This window comes from Humulus lupulus, chromosome 3, assembly GCF_963169125.1.
Source record: "Humulus lupulus chromosome 3, drHumLupu1.1, whole genome shotgun sequence".
In the NCBI taxonomy this organism is placed as follows: Eukaryota; Viridiplantae; Streptophyta; class Magnoliopsida; order Rosales; family Cannabaceae; genus Humulus; species Humulus lupulus.
Genome location: NC_084795.1, coordinates 45,596,902 through 45,610,992, shown reverse-complemented (window position 1 = coordinate 45,610,992; position 14,091 = coordinate 45,596,902). Strand labels below are relative to the sequence as shown.

General features: G+C 43.6%; 1 protein-coding gene across 1 annotated transcript; it reads right to left on the bottom strand.

Moving 5' to 3' along the window:
• Positions 1–8,824: 8,824 nt before the first annotated feature.
• LOC133822623 (organelle RRM domain-containing protein 6, chloroplastic) lies at positions 8,825–13,508 on the bottom strand. Its single transcript, XM_062255018.1, has 4 exons — positions 13,171–13,508; positions 12,155–12,223; positions 11,915–12,021; positions 8,825–9,115 (listed from the first exon to the last, which is right to left on the bottom strand). The coding sequence occupies exons 1-4, from the start codon at positions 13,433–13,435 to the stop codon at positions 9,026–9,028; spliced, it is 531 nt and encodes a 176-aa protein (XP_062111002.1). The 5' UTR covers positions 13,436–13,508; the 3' UTR covers positions 8,825–9,025.
• Positions 13,509–14,091: the final 583 nt, after the last annotated feature.

The following is a 14,091-nucleotide window of genomic DNA, read 5'->3' as shown; positions in this document are numbered from 1 at the left end:
CGTGTCACATCGGTGGGACGGGACAGTCGTCTCGATTGGGATGACGGCTTCGCATCCATAGACCATAGAGTAGGGGGTGTGTCCGGTTGACGTCCGCTCGGTAGTCCGGTAAGCCCATAGTACGCGGGGCAGTTCCTCGGGCCATTTGCTCTTACAGGCCTGGAGCTTTTTCTTCAGTGTCCCCTTTAGGATTTTGTTCACAGCTTCTGCCTGCCCGTTTGCCTGGGGCCGGGCAACCGCGGAGAAGCTCTTCACTATACCGTGTCTTTCGCAAAAATCCGTGAAGTGGGCGCTGTCGAATTGCTTCCCGTTGTCGGACACGATTTTGTAGGGGAGGCCATACCGACACACTATGTTATTGATGACGAAATCTAAGGCCTTTTTGGAAGTGATTGTGTTCATGGGCTCCGCCTCAACCCACTTCGTTTAATAGTCCACAGCCACGATGGCATACTTTACCCCTCCCTTTTCGGTCGGGAGAGATCCAACGAGATCGATCCCCCACACTGCGAAGGGCTAGGGGCTATTCATCAAGGTTATCTCTGTCGGGGGGGCCCGTGGGACCTTCGCGTACCTCTGGCACTGTTCGCACTTGCGGACGTAATCAATACAGTCTTTTTTCATGGTTGGCCAGAAGTATCCTTGGCGTAGGATCTTCTTGGATAGGCTGGGCCCGGCAGTGTGATCTCCGCAAAAACCTTCATGCACCTCATGCATGATGGCGCTCAGCTCAGTCCTGGACACACACCTGAGGTAAGGCATGGACAGACCCTGGCAGTATAGCTTTCCGTCCATCATGACGTATCGGTGGACTTGGTACTGGAGTTTCCTGGCTGCGGCCCGGTCGTTTGGAACTTCCCCGGTAGACAGGTAGCGGACGAGCGGTCCCATCCAGGAAAGGGAGTGGTCGACGGTGTGGACAGCAGGGGCACTGATGCTCGGGACGGGGAGATGGTTGACGGGGACCAGTCCGGCCAGCTCGGCCTCAGCGTCGGTGGCCAGCTTTGCTAGTGTATCCGCGAAGACATTCTGCTCCCGGGGGATTTGGCGGATGGAATGTGCTGCGAATGCCTGTAGCATTTCCCTCGTTTGAGTCACGTAGGCCGCCATTCTCTCGCCTTTAGTCTGGTATTCTCCCGAGATTTGTCTGACAACTAGCTGGGAGTCGCTGTAAATTTCCAGGTTCGCTGCCTCTATCTCCTGGGCTAAGCGCAAGCCGGCTAGGACAGCTTCATGCTCCGCTTCGTTGTTCGACACTTTGAACTGGAAACGGAGGGCATTTTGTAACTGGTGCCCCTGCGGTGACACCAAGATGATTCCGGCCCCGGCCCCATTCTCGTTCGAGGCTCCGTCCACGAAGACTTTCCATACGGGCGCCGCGGGGGCTTCAGGAATATTGTCTTCCGGAGAGATCCCAGAACATTCACCGATGAAATCGGCCAGGGCCTGTCCCTTGATGGACACCCTGGGGACGTAGGATATATCGAACTGGCTCAGCTCCATGACCCACTTCAGGAGTCTTCCCGATGACTCGGGCTTCTGTAACACCTGCCGCAGTGGATGGTTGGTTAGGACCTTTATGGCGTGGGCCTGAAAGTAAGGTCGAAGCTTCCGGAATGCCATCAGCAGGCAGAAAGTCAGCTTTTCGATCAATGGGTACCGAGACTCAGCATCCAGCAATCGCTTGCTTACATAGTATCCTGGGAGCTGTGTCCTTTCTTCCTCCCGCACCAACGCGGCGCTGACCGTGTGCTCGGTCACGACCAGGTATAGGTACATGGGCTCCCCCTCTACTGGTTTCGCTAGGATTGGGGCTTTGGCCAAGTGTTCTTTCAGCTTTCGAAAGGCCTCTTCGCATTCGGGCGACCACTCGAAACGCTGGCTTCCCCGAAGGACGTTGAAGAACGGGACGCACTTGTCCGTGGCTTTAGAAACGAAACGGCTCAAAGCGGCCACTCGCCCCGTCAGACTTTGCACGTCCTTGTGCTTCCGGGGAGAGGCCATGTCGATCAGTGCCTTGATCTTATCTGGATTGGCTTCTATTCCCCGGAAACTCACTATGAAGCCCAAGAACTTCCCGGAGGCCACGCTGAAAGTGCACTTTTTGGGATTCAGCTTCATCCCATACTTTCGGATGACTGCGAAAGCCTCTGCCAGGTCGGCCGAATGGTTCCGGGATGTCTTGGACTTGACCAGCATATCATCGATGTATACCTCCATGTTTCGCCCTAACTGGGCCCGAAACATCCGATTGACGATCCTTTGGTAAGTTTCTCCGACATTCTTCAGTCCGAATGGCATGACTGTGTAGCAGTAGATTCCTTTGTCGGTTTGGAAACTGGTGTGCTCTGCCACGTGCATGGAGATCTGATTGTAGCCGGAGTAAGCATCCATGAAGCTCAAGATCTCGTATCCAGATGTAGCATCCACCATTTGGTCGATCCGAGGGAGCGGGAAACAGTCCTTCGGACAGGCTTTGTTGAGGTCCGTGAAGTCAATGCACGTTCTCCAGGTCCCGTTCGGTTTCGGCACCAAGACGAGATTGGCCAGCCACACGGGGTACACAGCCTCGCGTATGAAGTTGATGGAAGGCAGCTTCTCAACCTCCAGTTTAAGGGCCTCGACCCTCTCTGTCCCCAAAGGCCTGCGTTTCTGGCGGACTGGGGTCGCGTTTGGATCAATACTTAACGCGTGGCAAATGATATTGCGGTCGATCCCGGTCATGTCGGAGTGGGACCAGGCCAGAAGGTCCTGGTTTCCCTTGACTTAGGCGATGATGGCGGCCTGAATGTTTGCCGGCAGGCTTTTTCCGACTTGGACGATCCGGGTCGGATCGGTTTCGTTGATGCACACTTCTTCTACCTCGTCCATTGGTTCCAGGACGCGGTCGTCTCCTATCCGCGGGTCCAGGTCATCCTCTTCCTGGACCACCCTCTCAGCAGGCGGGAGGGGATTTGGTTCGACGGGCTCTTCCCAGAGCATGTATATGGGCCGGGCTGACACATGGTAGCATTTCCGGGCGCTCTTTTGGTCTCCCCGGATGGTCCCTACCCCTCCGTTGTCGCATGGGAACTTCATGCAAAGATGGCGGATGGAGGTGATGGCCCCGAACACGACCAGTGTGGGCCGGCCAAATATGACGTTGTAAGCGGTGGGGCAGTCCACCACTACAAAGGTGCAGAACTTGAACGGGTGCTGCAATTCACTCCCCAGCGTAACACGCAGCTGGATCTTTCCCATGGGGAGAAGTGCATCTTCGTTGAAGCCGTAAATCTGGGTTGGGCACGATGCCAGATCTGCTTCTGTCAAGCCAATGGCGGCGAAAGCGGGCTTGAACAACAGGTTGACGGAGCTTCCGTCGTCCACCAACACGCGGGATACCAACTTGTTGGCGATTTGAGCATCTATGACCAGTGGGTCGTGGTGCGGAAAGTGGACGTTGTGGGCGTCGTCCTCCGTGAAGGTGATGGGGAGGTTCATCAACTTAGGGCGCTGAGCCGGAGCTTGGACAAGGGCACAAACTTCCTGGTCGTGGTCCAGCTCGCTGAGGTAGCGCTTTTGGTCATTTCTTGATGGCCCTCCCAGGTGAGGTCCGCCCGAGATGGTTGCCACATGTCCGTCAACTCGAGGGGGTGCTGCCCTTGAGGGATAAGGCATTCCGGGGCCGGGAACTTGCGCGGCGGGGGACCCCTGAGGGGCCTGCGCCGGGGGTCCCTGTGCATACCCCCCCTGGGGGGTGTATGCCCGGGTCGTTCCCGGAGCCGCGGGTTATCCGGGACTTGCTGACAGGCCCGGGACTCCCACGGGCATCCTTACCCACTGGTGGAGGTGCCTTAGCATGATGAGATTTTCAATCTCATCCTTGAGCGGCCGGCATTCATCGGTGGTGTGGCTCACATCCTTGTGATAGGCGCACCTTTTGCTGGCATCTCGTGGATTCCTCCCTTCTTTAAACATGGGGCTAGGCTTCCGGTAGTGAACCGCCATTTCTGTCGCCAGATAGATGTTTTCCCTGGTGTCCACCAGGTTGGTGTATTCTGAATATTGGGGCTCATAGCCCCTTTTCCCCTTCTTGACCGGCTCGGGCCGGTTCTGGCCTTTGCTCGACCGCTTCCCCCGGGAGGGATTCACGCTTGCCTCAGTAACTCCTGTTTGTGACTGCTGGGCCCCAACAGGGACCATGCTGTGTCCTGTCGGCGCGACGCCATAACCGGAGAAATGGGTGGATTGGGCCGGGGCGTATCCCGAAGTGGCAGGGCCGTACACCGTAGGGCTGTAACTGACTCCGGGCGCGACGGTCGATCCCGGGGCAACGGGTGGTGCGGCGTAGGACTGCGCCGGGAGCTGTCCCGCGTATCCCGGGAACGTATGGGGGACGGGATGCGGAGCCGGGGGCCACCCGAAGACCTGGATCTGGGCTTCCTCCCAGTTGATGAATCCTTGGGCCCTCTTGATGAACTCTTCCGAGGTGGCGGCTTTGCTACGCTGCATGTCATCCCAAAGGGGGGATCCGTCCCGGATTCCGGACTGTAGAGCCACCAGGCACTGTCCGTCATCTACTTTCGTCTTGGAGGCTTCTTTAGTAAAGCGCTGGATGTAGGCCCTCAGTGTCTCCGCGGGGAGTTGCTTAATATTTGCGAGAGCGCTGATTTGCATATCCATCCTCATGGCGGCTACGAACTGCTTTCGAAACGCTGACTGCAGCCTGGACCAAGATTGGATGGACCCCGACTTAAGTTTCTTCCACCACTCTTCGGCGGGACCGCCCAAAGTGATCGAGAAGCAGAGGCACTTGCCGTCGTCGCTGACATGGGCCACTGTCATGAGTCGGTTGTATCGGGACAGATGGTCCCTGGGGTCGGTATTTCCAGTATAGGCAGTTAGGCTTGGCATCTTGAACCCCTTGGGGAGTATGGCGTCCAGGATGTGCCTTGCGCAAGGTTCTTTATCCTCTTTGTCGGAGTCGGTGTCCGCGCCTTCTTGCTTGCGGACCAGGCGATCCGTGACCTTTTTCAACGCGGCCATTTGTTCCATGAGCTGCTTGGCCGTGCCATCTTCTAGGGGGATTTTCTCGTTCCTCCTGTCGTTGAGGTTGTTTTTGAGATCGCCATCTCGGGGGAGGAACTTTTCCTTCCGGGCCCGCTCCTTCCGAGCGTTCAGTCCATTGCGTAAGTCTACCCGGGAAGTGTCGTCCCCCGAACTGAGGGCATGACGTTCCTCGCGGTGAGGCTGTTCCTGACAGTTCTTGTTAACCGAGGCACTCGGGTGCAAAGATCTTTCCCGCCCGTCTCGCCCTGGGGCGTGCCGGGGCTGTACATTCCGTGGCCGCGTCCCCTGCGGATCAATCGGGCGGCCTCGTCCTTGTTTAACGCCCAAAATGTGACTACACTAAGCGGTAGTTGTAGTAAGATCGGGCGGTCGATCCACAAGGAGGTAACCTAAAATCAAAAGATTAGTAGAAAATAACACAAAAAGTTAGTAACAAGAAATAAATAAAATTGTAAATGGAAAGAGGTTTGAGATTTTGGTATTGTATTTTTTGATGAAATGATAAAGTGAGATAGGTGAGATAAATGTAAGATGTAATCAAGAGTTTGAGAAATGGAAAGGTTTCAAGAATCATCCATATGCTTGCTTAGTTACTTGGTTACTTGATTTACAAAAATACACAAGTAAATAGTTCACATCCCAACATTTACTTGGAAAATCTAACATTAAAGTTCATAGTTTTTCTAACAAAAGTTCATTTGAGTTATAAAGTTCTTTACTTTAAAAACACAATGTTAATCTTATGAAAAATCTAAAAATGACAAAATACCCAAGGGCAATAATGCAATAGAAGATTAGACATAAAATTATGTATCAATATTACTTTTACTAATTAGAAGCACATAGAAAGAGCATGACTAATCCTATATACTATTAGCATAAGTAAATAAAGATAGAGATGAAATAACATAAATAACTCAAATATATTACATTAAGAACATAGTAAATCAAAGTAGCAAAATAACATCACTTGCATATGGAATCATCCCTAACCTTCCTAGGAAGATTATGCCATTATGCTCATGATTCTCACAAAATTCTAAGAAGAAAATATGAGAAGAAAGTGAGTGAAAATTTTGCTATAGTTTCTCTACTCTAAAAATTACCTACATAATGTGAAGAGAGTGTCCCTATTTATAGATGGAGAAAAGGACTAAAAAGAAATTAAACAACAAAATGGGGTTTACAAAGTAAATCTGAAATATTAATAATAAAATATGATTTTGAAAAATCAAATCTTATTATTAATATTACCCTAGCTATTTTTGTGTATAGTCAAAATGCTCATTTTCTAAAATACCACAAAAACATGAGCTTTAAAGCTCAAAATGGCAATTTTACAAACCCAATACCCACAAAATATGGCTGGTGACACAAGAGGGTTTTGACCCACTTTCATCCAATGAAGGGGTGCCACGTAGGCAGCTGTTGGAAGATGTCGGATTGGGCTTGCTGGGCCTTTGGGTCACGTTGGGAGCTAGATGCTCAATGTTTGATGTGCTGGAGGCTGAAGGGAGTTGGGCCGTTGATGTTGGAGTGAAGGCTGGGCCTGGAGTGCTTAAGATATATGTTGGGGTCTGTTAATTGGTGAGGCAAGTTACTGAAGTCACATTCACGTTGAAGGAAATATGCATATATGTGCATATGGTCAATGCAGGTGGAGACAGGTGGCGCAAGCTGGAGGAGCTGCCTGGGACACGTGGCAGGCTGGGAGCGCGACAAGTGGCTGCTGGAGAGAAGGGAAAGCTTTGGGCCTGTGGTGCTTTGGGCCGAATTTCTGGGCTTCAATTTTTGCAAAAATGCCAACTTTTCCTCCTTTATTTCTTCTTTCTTTTCTTTATGCCAAAATGCACTTTAATTCCTACAAAATAACAATAAATTAAATTCTAATAAAATATTTTCATTTATAAAATAAATCATATTAATTCCATGAAAATATTAATTAAAACTTAATTTATTTTGACAATTAAAATAAACAAATGTGCATTTTTCACCACTAATCAGTCCTGGGACGGGGCGTGCCTTCTCTTTCCTAGGGAGCGGCCGGGAACGAGTCCCGACTTTTGCGACGGGGTGGTCTTTTCTCGGGTTTTTCCACCGGCGTTCTCTCTTTCCCTGCCCGGGTTTCCTGGAGCTGGTTCAGGAAAAGGCTCCGGGGGAGGGGCCGGGCCGGCTCCTTTGGGGACCCCGGCTCGCTTTTGCGGAGCAGGCTGCTGCGCTTCCGGAAGTGGGCCAGTTGCGGGATTGGTTGCCAGGACCTGCGCGGATATGATTGCCTGCAGGGCTTGGAGAGACTCTTGCATCCGTTGATGCGCCTCTGCTTGCTCAGCAATCCTGGCTTCCTGATCCAGGACTTGCTGCCTTAGTCTGGTCACCTCCAAGTCGTTCTGGTCGGGCTCTCCTTCGGGGGTCTCGGGATCTGCTGATTCGTCGTGGTACTCCCCCTCATTTTCCTCTTCATAATATTCCTCCTCGTTCTCCTCTTCGTATTCTGTCCCACCCTCGTAGTCCTGTGACTCGCCGTGGTGAGATGTTTGAGGAGGCGCGTTCTCGGGTAGATCCTGTGGAATATGCTGTGAAGGCAGCGGGTCTTTGTTGCCCTGCTCCGGATTGCTAGGGTCGAAGGTGGTGTGTCGTGTGTTCACCATTGTAGTCAAGGCTTGACGTTAGCACTAGCTTCCTTCAGCTCTCAATGAAAGCACCAAACTGTTAACCGAGATTTTTGGTAACTATATTAATAAACACAACTTAAGGATAATTATAGTGAGAGCAAAAGATTAACACGGGGTTTTTACGTGGTTGGGGCGTTAACTAGCCTTAGTCCACGAGTCTATCGTATTAGAGCTTGAAAAAACCTTTTACAATGGAGTTTCCCTCTGTATTTCGACAGAGTTACTGTATCTTAGATGATGAGAGATCCCTTTTACAGTGTTCTGTAGCTTATATTTATAGGCTTATGGGAACACTGGGTCTGGGCTGGGTACGACCCGGGCCCATCAAAGATATGTGTATTCTAGGCCTTTCTAGTGGAGGCCCAATACAAAAGATACAAAATACATAAATTCCAGACCAGCTAAGGCCCAATAAGTTGACTCAAGAGCTATATCTCGCCCGACAAAACGGTGCTTTTGGTCTGGACATTTCGAGTTACGAGGCACATTCAGGAGACAAGACCAGTCAGAGTACTTGGCAGCGCAGACCTGCAACAACGGCGTGCAATCTCGAGGTGGCCTTTTCTGCAGGTGAAAAGGGGGGACAACGCCCACGCGGAGTGAGGCGGCTTCAGGGTCCAGGACGCTTGGCCCCTCCAACCGGGGATGAGGTGATCCGAGTCCGTTTACCTTTGTCCCTTTTCATTTAGCACAGGCCCGAACCGTACCAAGGTCCGGGACCTAGACGCGTAGGTCGTGGGGGATTCGAATGATCTGTACATCACCCGGACGACCGTCCCGGAGGACGTGACCCGGGGGGCCATGCCGGACCCCTCAAATGGGCCCAGACATGCACCCCCGGTCCGTACCCCTCTCGGACACTTTCCGTACCAAGAGGTCTTGGGCCGGGCCCACATGCTTACATGGCCCCTGACAATGGGCCTGGACGAAGGCCCCGAGCCCATGCAGGAAATGGGGATAACAATAAGGTACCAAATGAGTATTATTGTAAACACAAAGTACCAAAACCATACTTTACAAAAACTCAAGGTACTAGATGGTTACCAACCCTTTATTAATTATGAAAATAATATTTGGAAAACATCATTTAAAAAAAATTATCATTATATCATACCAAATTTCTAAAAATACTATATTAATTTGTTCACATTTCAAACAAGATGTATACATATATATTTATTTAATTTACTATTAATCACTCATTTCATTGTAAATTGCTTTGGGAAAAACAATGTATTTTACAATCATGGTTATGGTCGATACACAAGCTGATGAGATGAGATGAGATGAGCTTAGTTTGGTCTTCAATACCGCCTAGGGTTTTGTTTAAGACCTTGATTAAGCTCTGATCTTGGTTTTGCAAATTCCACAAATATTACCCTTCCATCCAAAAACTGAAAAAAAAAAAACAAAACAAAAAGTGAGTTTTTGCTTGATTTTACAATATTGGTATGAAAATGATATCATTCAACTAAATAACACAAGGAGACGAGAGCAGTCCATGATTTGCCACCAAACACTCCACATGATCAGAAGAGTTATAGCACCATAAAAAGTACTCAATAATACCAATCATATCTTACCAAAATAGTGAAACCACTCAAGGCTTCACCTTGTGAGAATATGGCCTCAAAGCATTAACTTCTATTAACTTTAACAAGGTGACAAAACTAAGATACAGGTTGGACATGTGACTAACCCTTCTCCACCGAACTCTATAGTATTAGAGAATCAGAAAACTATAACAATTACTATATATGTAAGAGGGCTTAGAAAGTATTTGAACTTCAGTCTTCATGGGAGCGAAGAAAGTATTTGAACTTTAGTCTTCATGGGAGCGAACTACACCATTTCAGTTGTCATACTTAGCTAGATGTATGTAACTAATTCACTATTACTCAACATGTTTCGTTTAGTTAACCTTCTACTTTTACTTATAGCTAAAAGCATAAGATAAGTAAAAACTTTAAGTAGAATTTTTTGTTTAGATAATTATTATATAAAGATCTTTTTTTTAATGAAATTTTTTTCTCAAAATTGTTTAGATATCAATAGAAAAAAAAAAAACCTTTTACAAGTAATTAGAAATTATGAAAATGATTTTAATTTAAAAAATAAATTCTCAAAAGTAATTTTGCGAGAAGCTTAAACTAAAAAAATGATTTTTTACCCAAACACTTCTAAAATAATTTTTTTAATCCTAAAAGCTAAAAAAAACTTATTAAAGCTTAGCCAAACATGACCAAAATATTATGTTGCTATGTCGACAATAATTCGTAGTACAAATAGAAGATACTTGTAAAATAGAGATTACAACAAGATTAATAAAGAAAAGAAGTAAAGGGAGGAGACAGGAAGAGACTAGATATGAAGAAGATCATAAAGGAATATCTGTATACAAACAAATATAAATTAAAGTAGAGTAGAGATAACCGACAATGAAAAACAGAATAGAGTAATATGTTCAATTCCAATAATATATAAATTAGGCCATCTTTGGAAAAATAAGATCGGATTGGATACATTTTGACATGTGCTTTGGTTATGTAATTAGAGAACATATTGAAAAGATTATTCAGCCATCTAATTGATCCATCTAGCATGAAATAATTTAGTCTCATTGAGAAATTTATGATAATTTTATTTTTGTCTTAATATACATTATTAGTAAGACAAAAAATTGAAACTTTCTCTCAATATTTTTTCTTGTAAATTAGTGTTTACAAATCATCTATCAACTAATCATTTTATTTTTCTCAATCCAGTCCAATGCTATTATATCATACCCTACTAAATGAATAAAACTGATTTTGTAAAAATAGCCTATTTAAGTAAAAAGTAAGAGAACACGAGTGCTTTTTATTTATTTTTTTAATAAAATGGACACCATAAAAAACAAAATTGATGGAGGACCATGGTCCATGGAAGAATGAAAATATAGATACGAGAGAGAAAGTGAAAAAGAATTGAAGACTTAGGTAGAGACACTAGAGAGACAGAACAAAATTCATTCATGTGATTAAAACTGTACTTGAGTTCATCATTCAAGTATCCTCAGTTGCAACTTGCAAGGAAATCCAATTTATAATTGGGAAAACTAAAAGTGAGGAAGTCATAATTGGGAAACTTATATAAAACGAAAAAAAGATAAATTGCAAATAGAATAAACAATAGTCCTAATTTAACTCCCTATTCCATATTGTAATATTTACTATCCATACCCATGAAGTATGTAGCAGAGAATAGATAGTGAAAAAGAGAGAGATGTACATCATAAACATAAGACACAGAACTAAAAGGAAAAAAATGATGGGGAAAGACAAAAAGATGTGTTGAAACCTAAGGGGGAAGAGAAAGAATAGAGAGAGGAATAATTCAATACTCTTATGAATGAAACCATTAACTTAAGTCTTGTTATATTAAGAATAATTTTGCTTATTTATTGACAAGCAATCTATCTAATGAACTAGAGAACCAAGAAGCTAGCAGAATAAAAGATGCTATGGACAAACAATCTACAGACTGCACTAGAGAACCAAGAAGCTAGTAGAATAAAAGGTGTTGTGATAAACCATACAATTATCTAAGTGAAAACCTTACCAAGATATAGAAAAAATTAAAGAGATACTGGAAAGTCCACATATGAAAGCAGTTAAATATCACATCTATAGGAGCTTTAACATTAGTTTGTCAATTCTTGCTAGTTATTCTTTCTTGGTGATTATTTAAGAAAGTAATTGACATGATCCTTGGGACACTTTTTACACCCAAACTTTACACACAAGCTGATGTAACTTATTTATTAATCACTGGGAAAAAGTAGTTTGGTTCCATCTTGAAAAACATGTGGTATAGAAAACCTGCCACATTAGTGTGTAAAATTTAGGAGTAAAATAGTGTCTCTAACAACACTCTTTTCAATTCCTTCTGCTAAAATCCAACTCTCACATGCTAGGATGCTAGCACTTTTAAATATGATTACTACCCAAAACCATTCAATATCTCATTTAGCTTGATCCTGATTCCATAGTTTACTTTATATATCTATACCATAGATCAAAAGTTTAAAACACTTGGTCTACATATTATTTTGAGTGTTTAATTTGAAGACTCAACTATATCATACATTCGTTGCTCTTATTTTCTAAGCAGCATTTAGCTTTAAAATATAATCTTGCATTTACAAGACCTACCTTTCCGTGCATTCCCTCAATAGCCTTTTTAGATTCTTCCTCAGTTTCATAGTGAAGGAAAGCAAACCCTCTCGGCCTTTTTGCTATTTTATCCATCACCAAATTGACTGCAGAAGAAGAAAGAGGCGATCCTTTTCAGAACCTTTAAAAAACTATCATTAAAAAAAGAGAGAGATACTATTACATTTATATGTAACAGCAGTGGAACCAACAAGCACACAGTACAACATATTATTTCACCTTCAACAAGCTGCCCAAAATTTTCGAAAGCATTTCTTAAACTCTCTTCTGTGGTACGGAATGAAAGACCTGCGTGAAGAGAAGAGATTATTAGCTGTAGATTTTTCTTTTTCTTTTAGCTTTTACTAACACTATTACAATACAGATTTATGTACGAAGTTCTCATGATTGACCGGTAGCATCAACTTAGTGTTACATATTGTATTCTAGGAAACTAGTAACACACTATAGTTAGTTTAATTCAAATGCCAGGAATCATGGAATGTCTTTGACAGTTTGTTAAGCGCTAACTGCATCAATATAACTACAAATAGAAGAGGGAAGGGAGGTTAAACATAGCTACAAGTTGGTTCAAAGATACTTTTCATGAAAGTGATATATAATGTACATAATACCAGCTATTTAGTCCCTTTATATAAAGATGGTTAAAAATTGTCTTCCCTGTAAAATGTATGGTCTCATTTGAAAATAGTCATTGCAAGGGCTGTTAAGATAGATGTAATACAAGCTTTTTAGCCTCTTGTCTGTTTATTGCTCCAAATCCATTCTCTTCTTAGATAAAACTCAAATCTTCAAATGGTTTCCAGTTTCCTCAACTTATCAGAACTTTCATCTCATAATAGATTAGTATATTCTAAATGTCTTCTCCTAAGAGCTCAAAGTCTCCAACCAACAGTCAAAAGACCCATAACATAATCTGACAAGAATATCTGGGAAAACTCTTAATTCATCTAAAATAACTGTTCTTCCAAGAATAATAGCAATGCATAATTGAGCCTAAACTGTTCAAATTCTTCAATTTCACTCCTATAAAATCATTTCAAAAACCATGGACTGCCACTTCAACTCAAAATTCCGGCCATGGCTAAACGGAAAAAGGATTGAACATGGAATATAAGATATATAGCCAAATTGGATACAAAAATCGAAAGTCAAAAAAAAAAAAAAAAGAAGCAGAAAAGTCAATTAACATGATATATTATTAAGACCAAACTTCAAGAGAGAAAGCAGCTGACCACTGACGTAGAGCTTGGCAGAAGCTTTGGGGTTTGTCGAAGAAGAACAAGAAGAAGAGGCTGAAACAGAGAAACCACCATGTCTGGAGTTTAAAGATAAGGAAGGGAATGGGGTCCTACTGAGACTGCATTCTGGTTGCGCAGCACAAGAAAAAGAAAATGGCGACCTGCCCAGATAGAATTTTTGTGTGGTTATCGTTATGATAGAATTTATTGGACTTGGAGCGCCTGTAAACGTAAGGGTTGCTACCATTTCTGCTCCCATTCTCAAAGAACCACAAACCTACAGTTTTTAACTGTCACACAGGAATAAGAATGAAATCCCACCTCGGATGGTAGCTGAAGTAAATTGCATTTATAACCCTTTAAATTTGTTATTGTTAGTTATAGCAACAATATGTATAAAAACTATTTAGATTGCCACCCTTATAAGGTGAATAGTTTTTTTTTTTTTTTTGATATTCTTATCATTAGATTTGAAATTTCATAATATTTAGGAAGTTGAAGATATATCATCTTAATAAATAAATGGAAAAATTACATAATATACTTATTTTAATTTTTTTTCAATCATTTATATGGCCATTAGTGTCAAACATCATCCTAAACCTTCGATATCATACTACTGAATTTTTGCTTGGTTAAACTTAGTTTGTCAAGGAAAATGTTATATTATTTTACAAATAATATATTATTTTGATTAAATGAATCTTTGCATGGTTGAACAATTGAACTCAACTTGTCAAAGAAAATGTTATATTATTTACAAATAATATAGCATTTTGATTATATGACTATATGATTAAGAGGTGTGGCAAAATTTAAATTAAGAGGTGTGACAAAATCATACTTTGTCAAAATGTAACATTTATTTGAAAAGTACAAATCTAGTTATAAATTTGTAACTCTTGTAACACCTAA

Bases quoted from the DNA above. Each gene is read 5' to 3' on its own strand.
- LOC133822623 (XM_062255018.1), bottom strand. From the start codon at position 13,435: ATGGGAGCAGAAATGGTAGCAACCCTTACGTTTACAGGCGCTCCAAGT. The intron at 12,022-12,154 runs GTGAAATAATAT...CTTCTTCTGCAG, and splicing joins TTTTGGGCAGCTTGTTGAAG to TCAATTTGGTGATGGATAAA. The intron at 9,116-11,914 runs GTAGGTCTTGTA...TTTTTTTTTCAG, and splicing joins TTGAGGGAATGCACGGAAAG to TTTTTGGATGGAAGGGTAAT.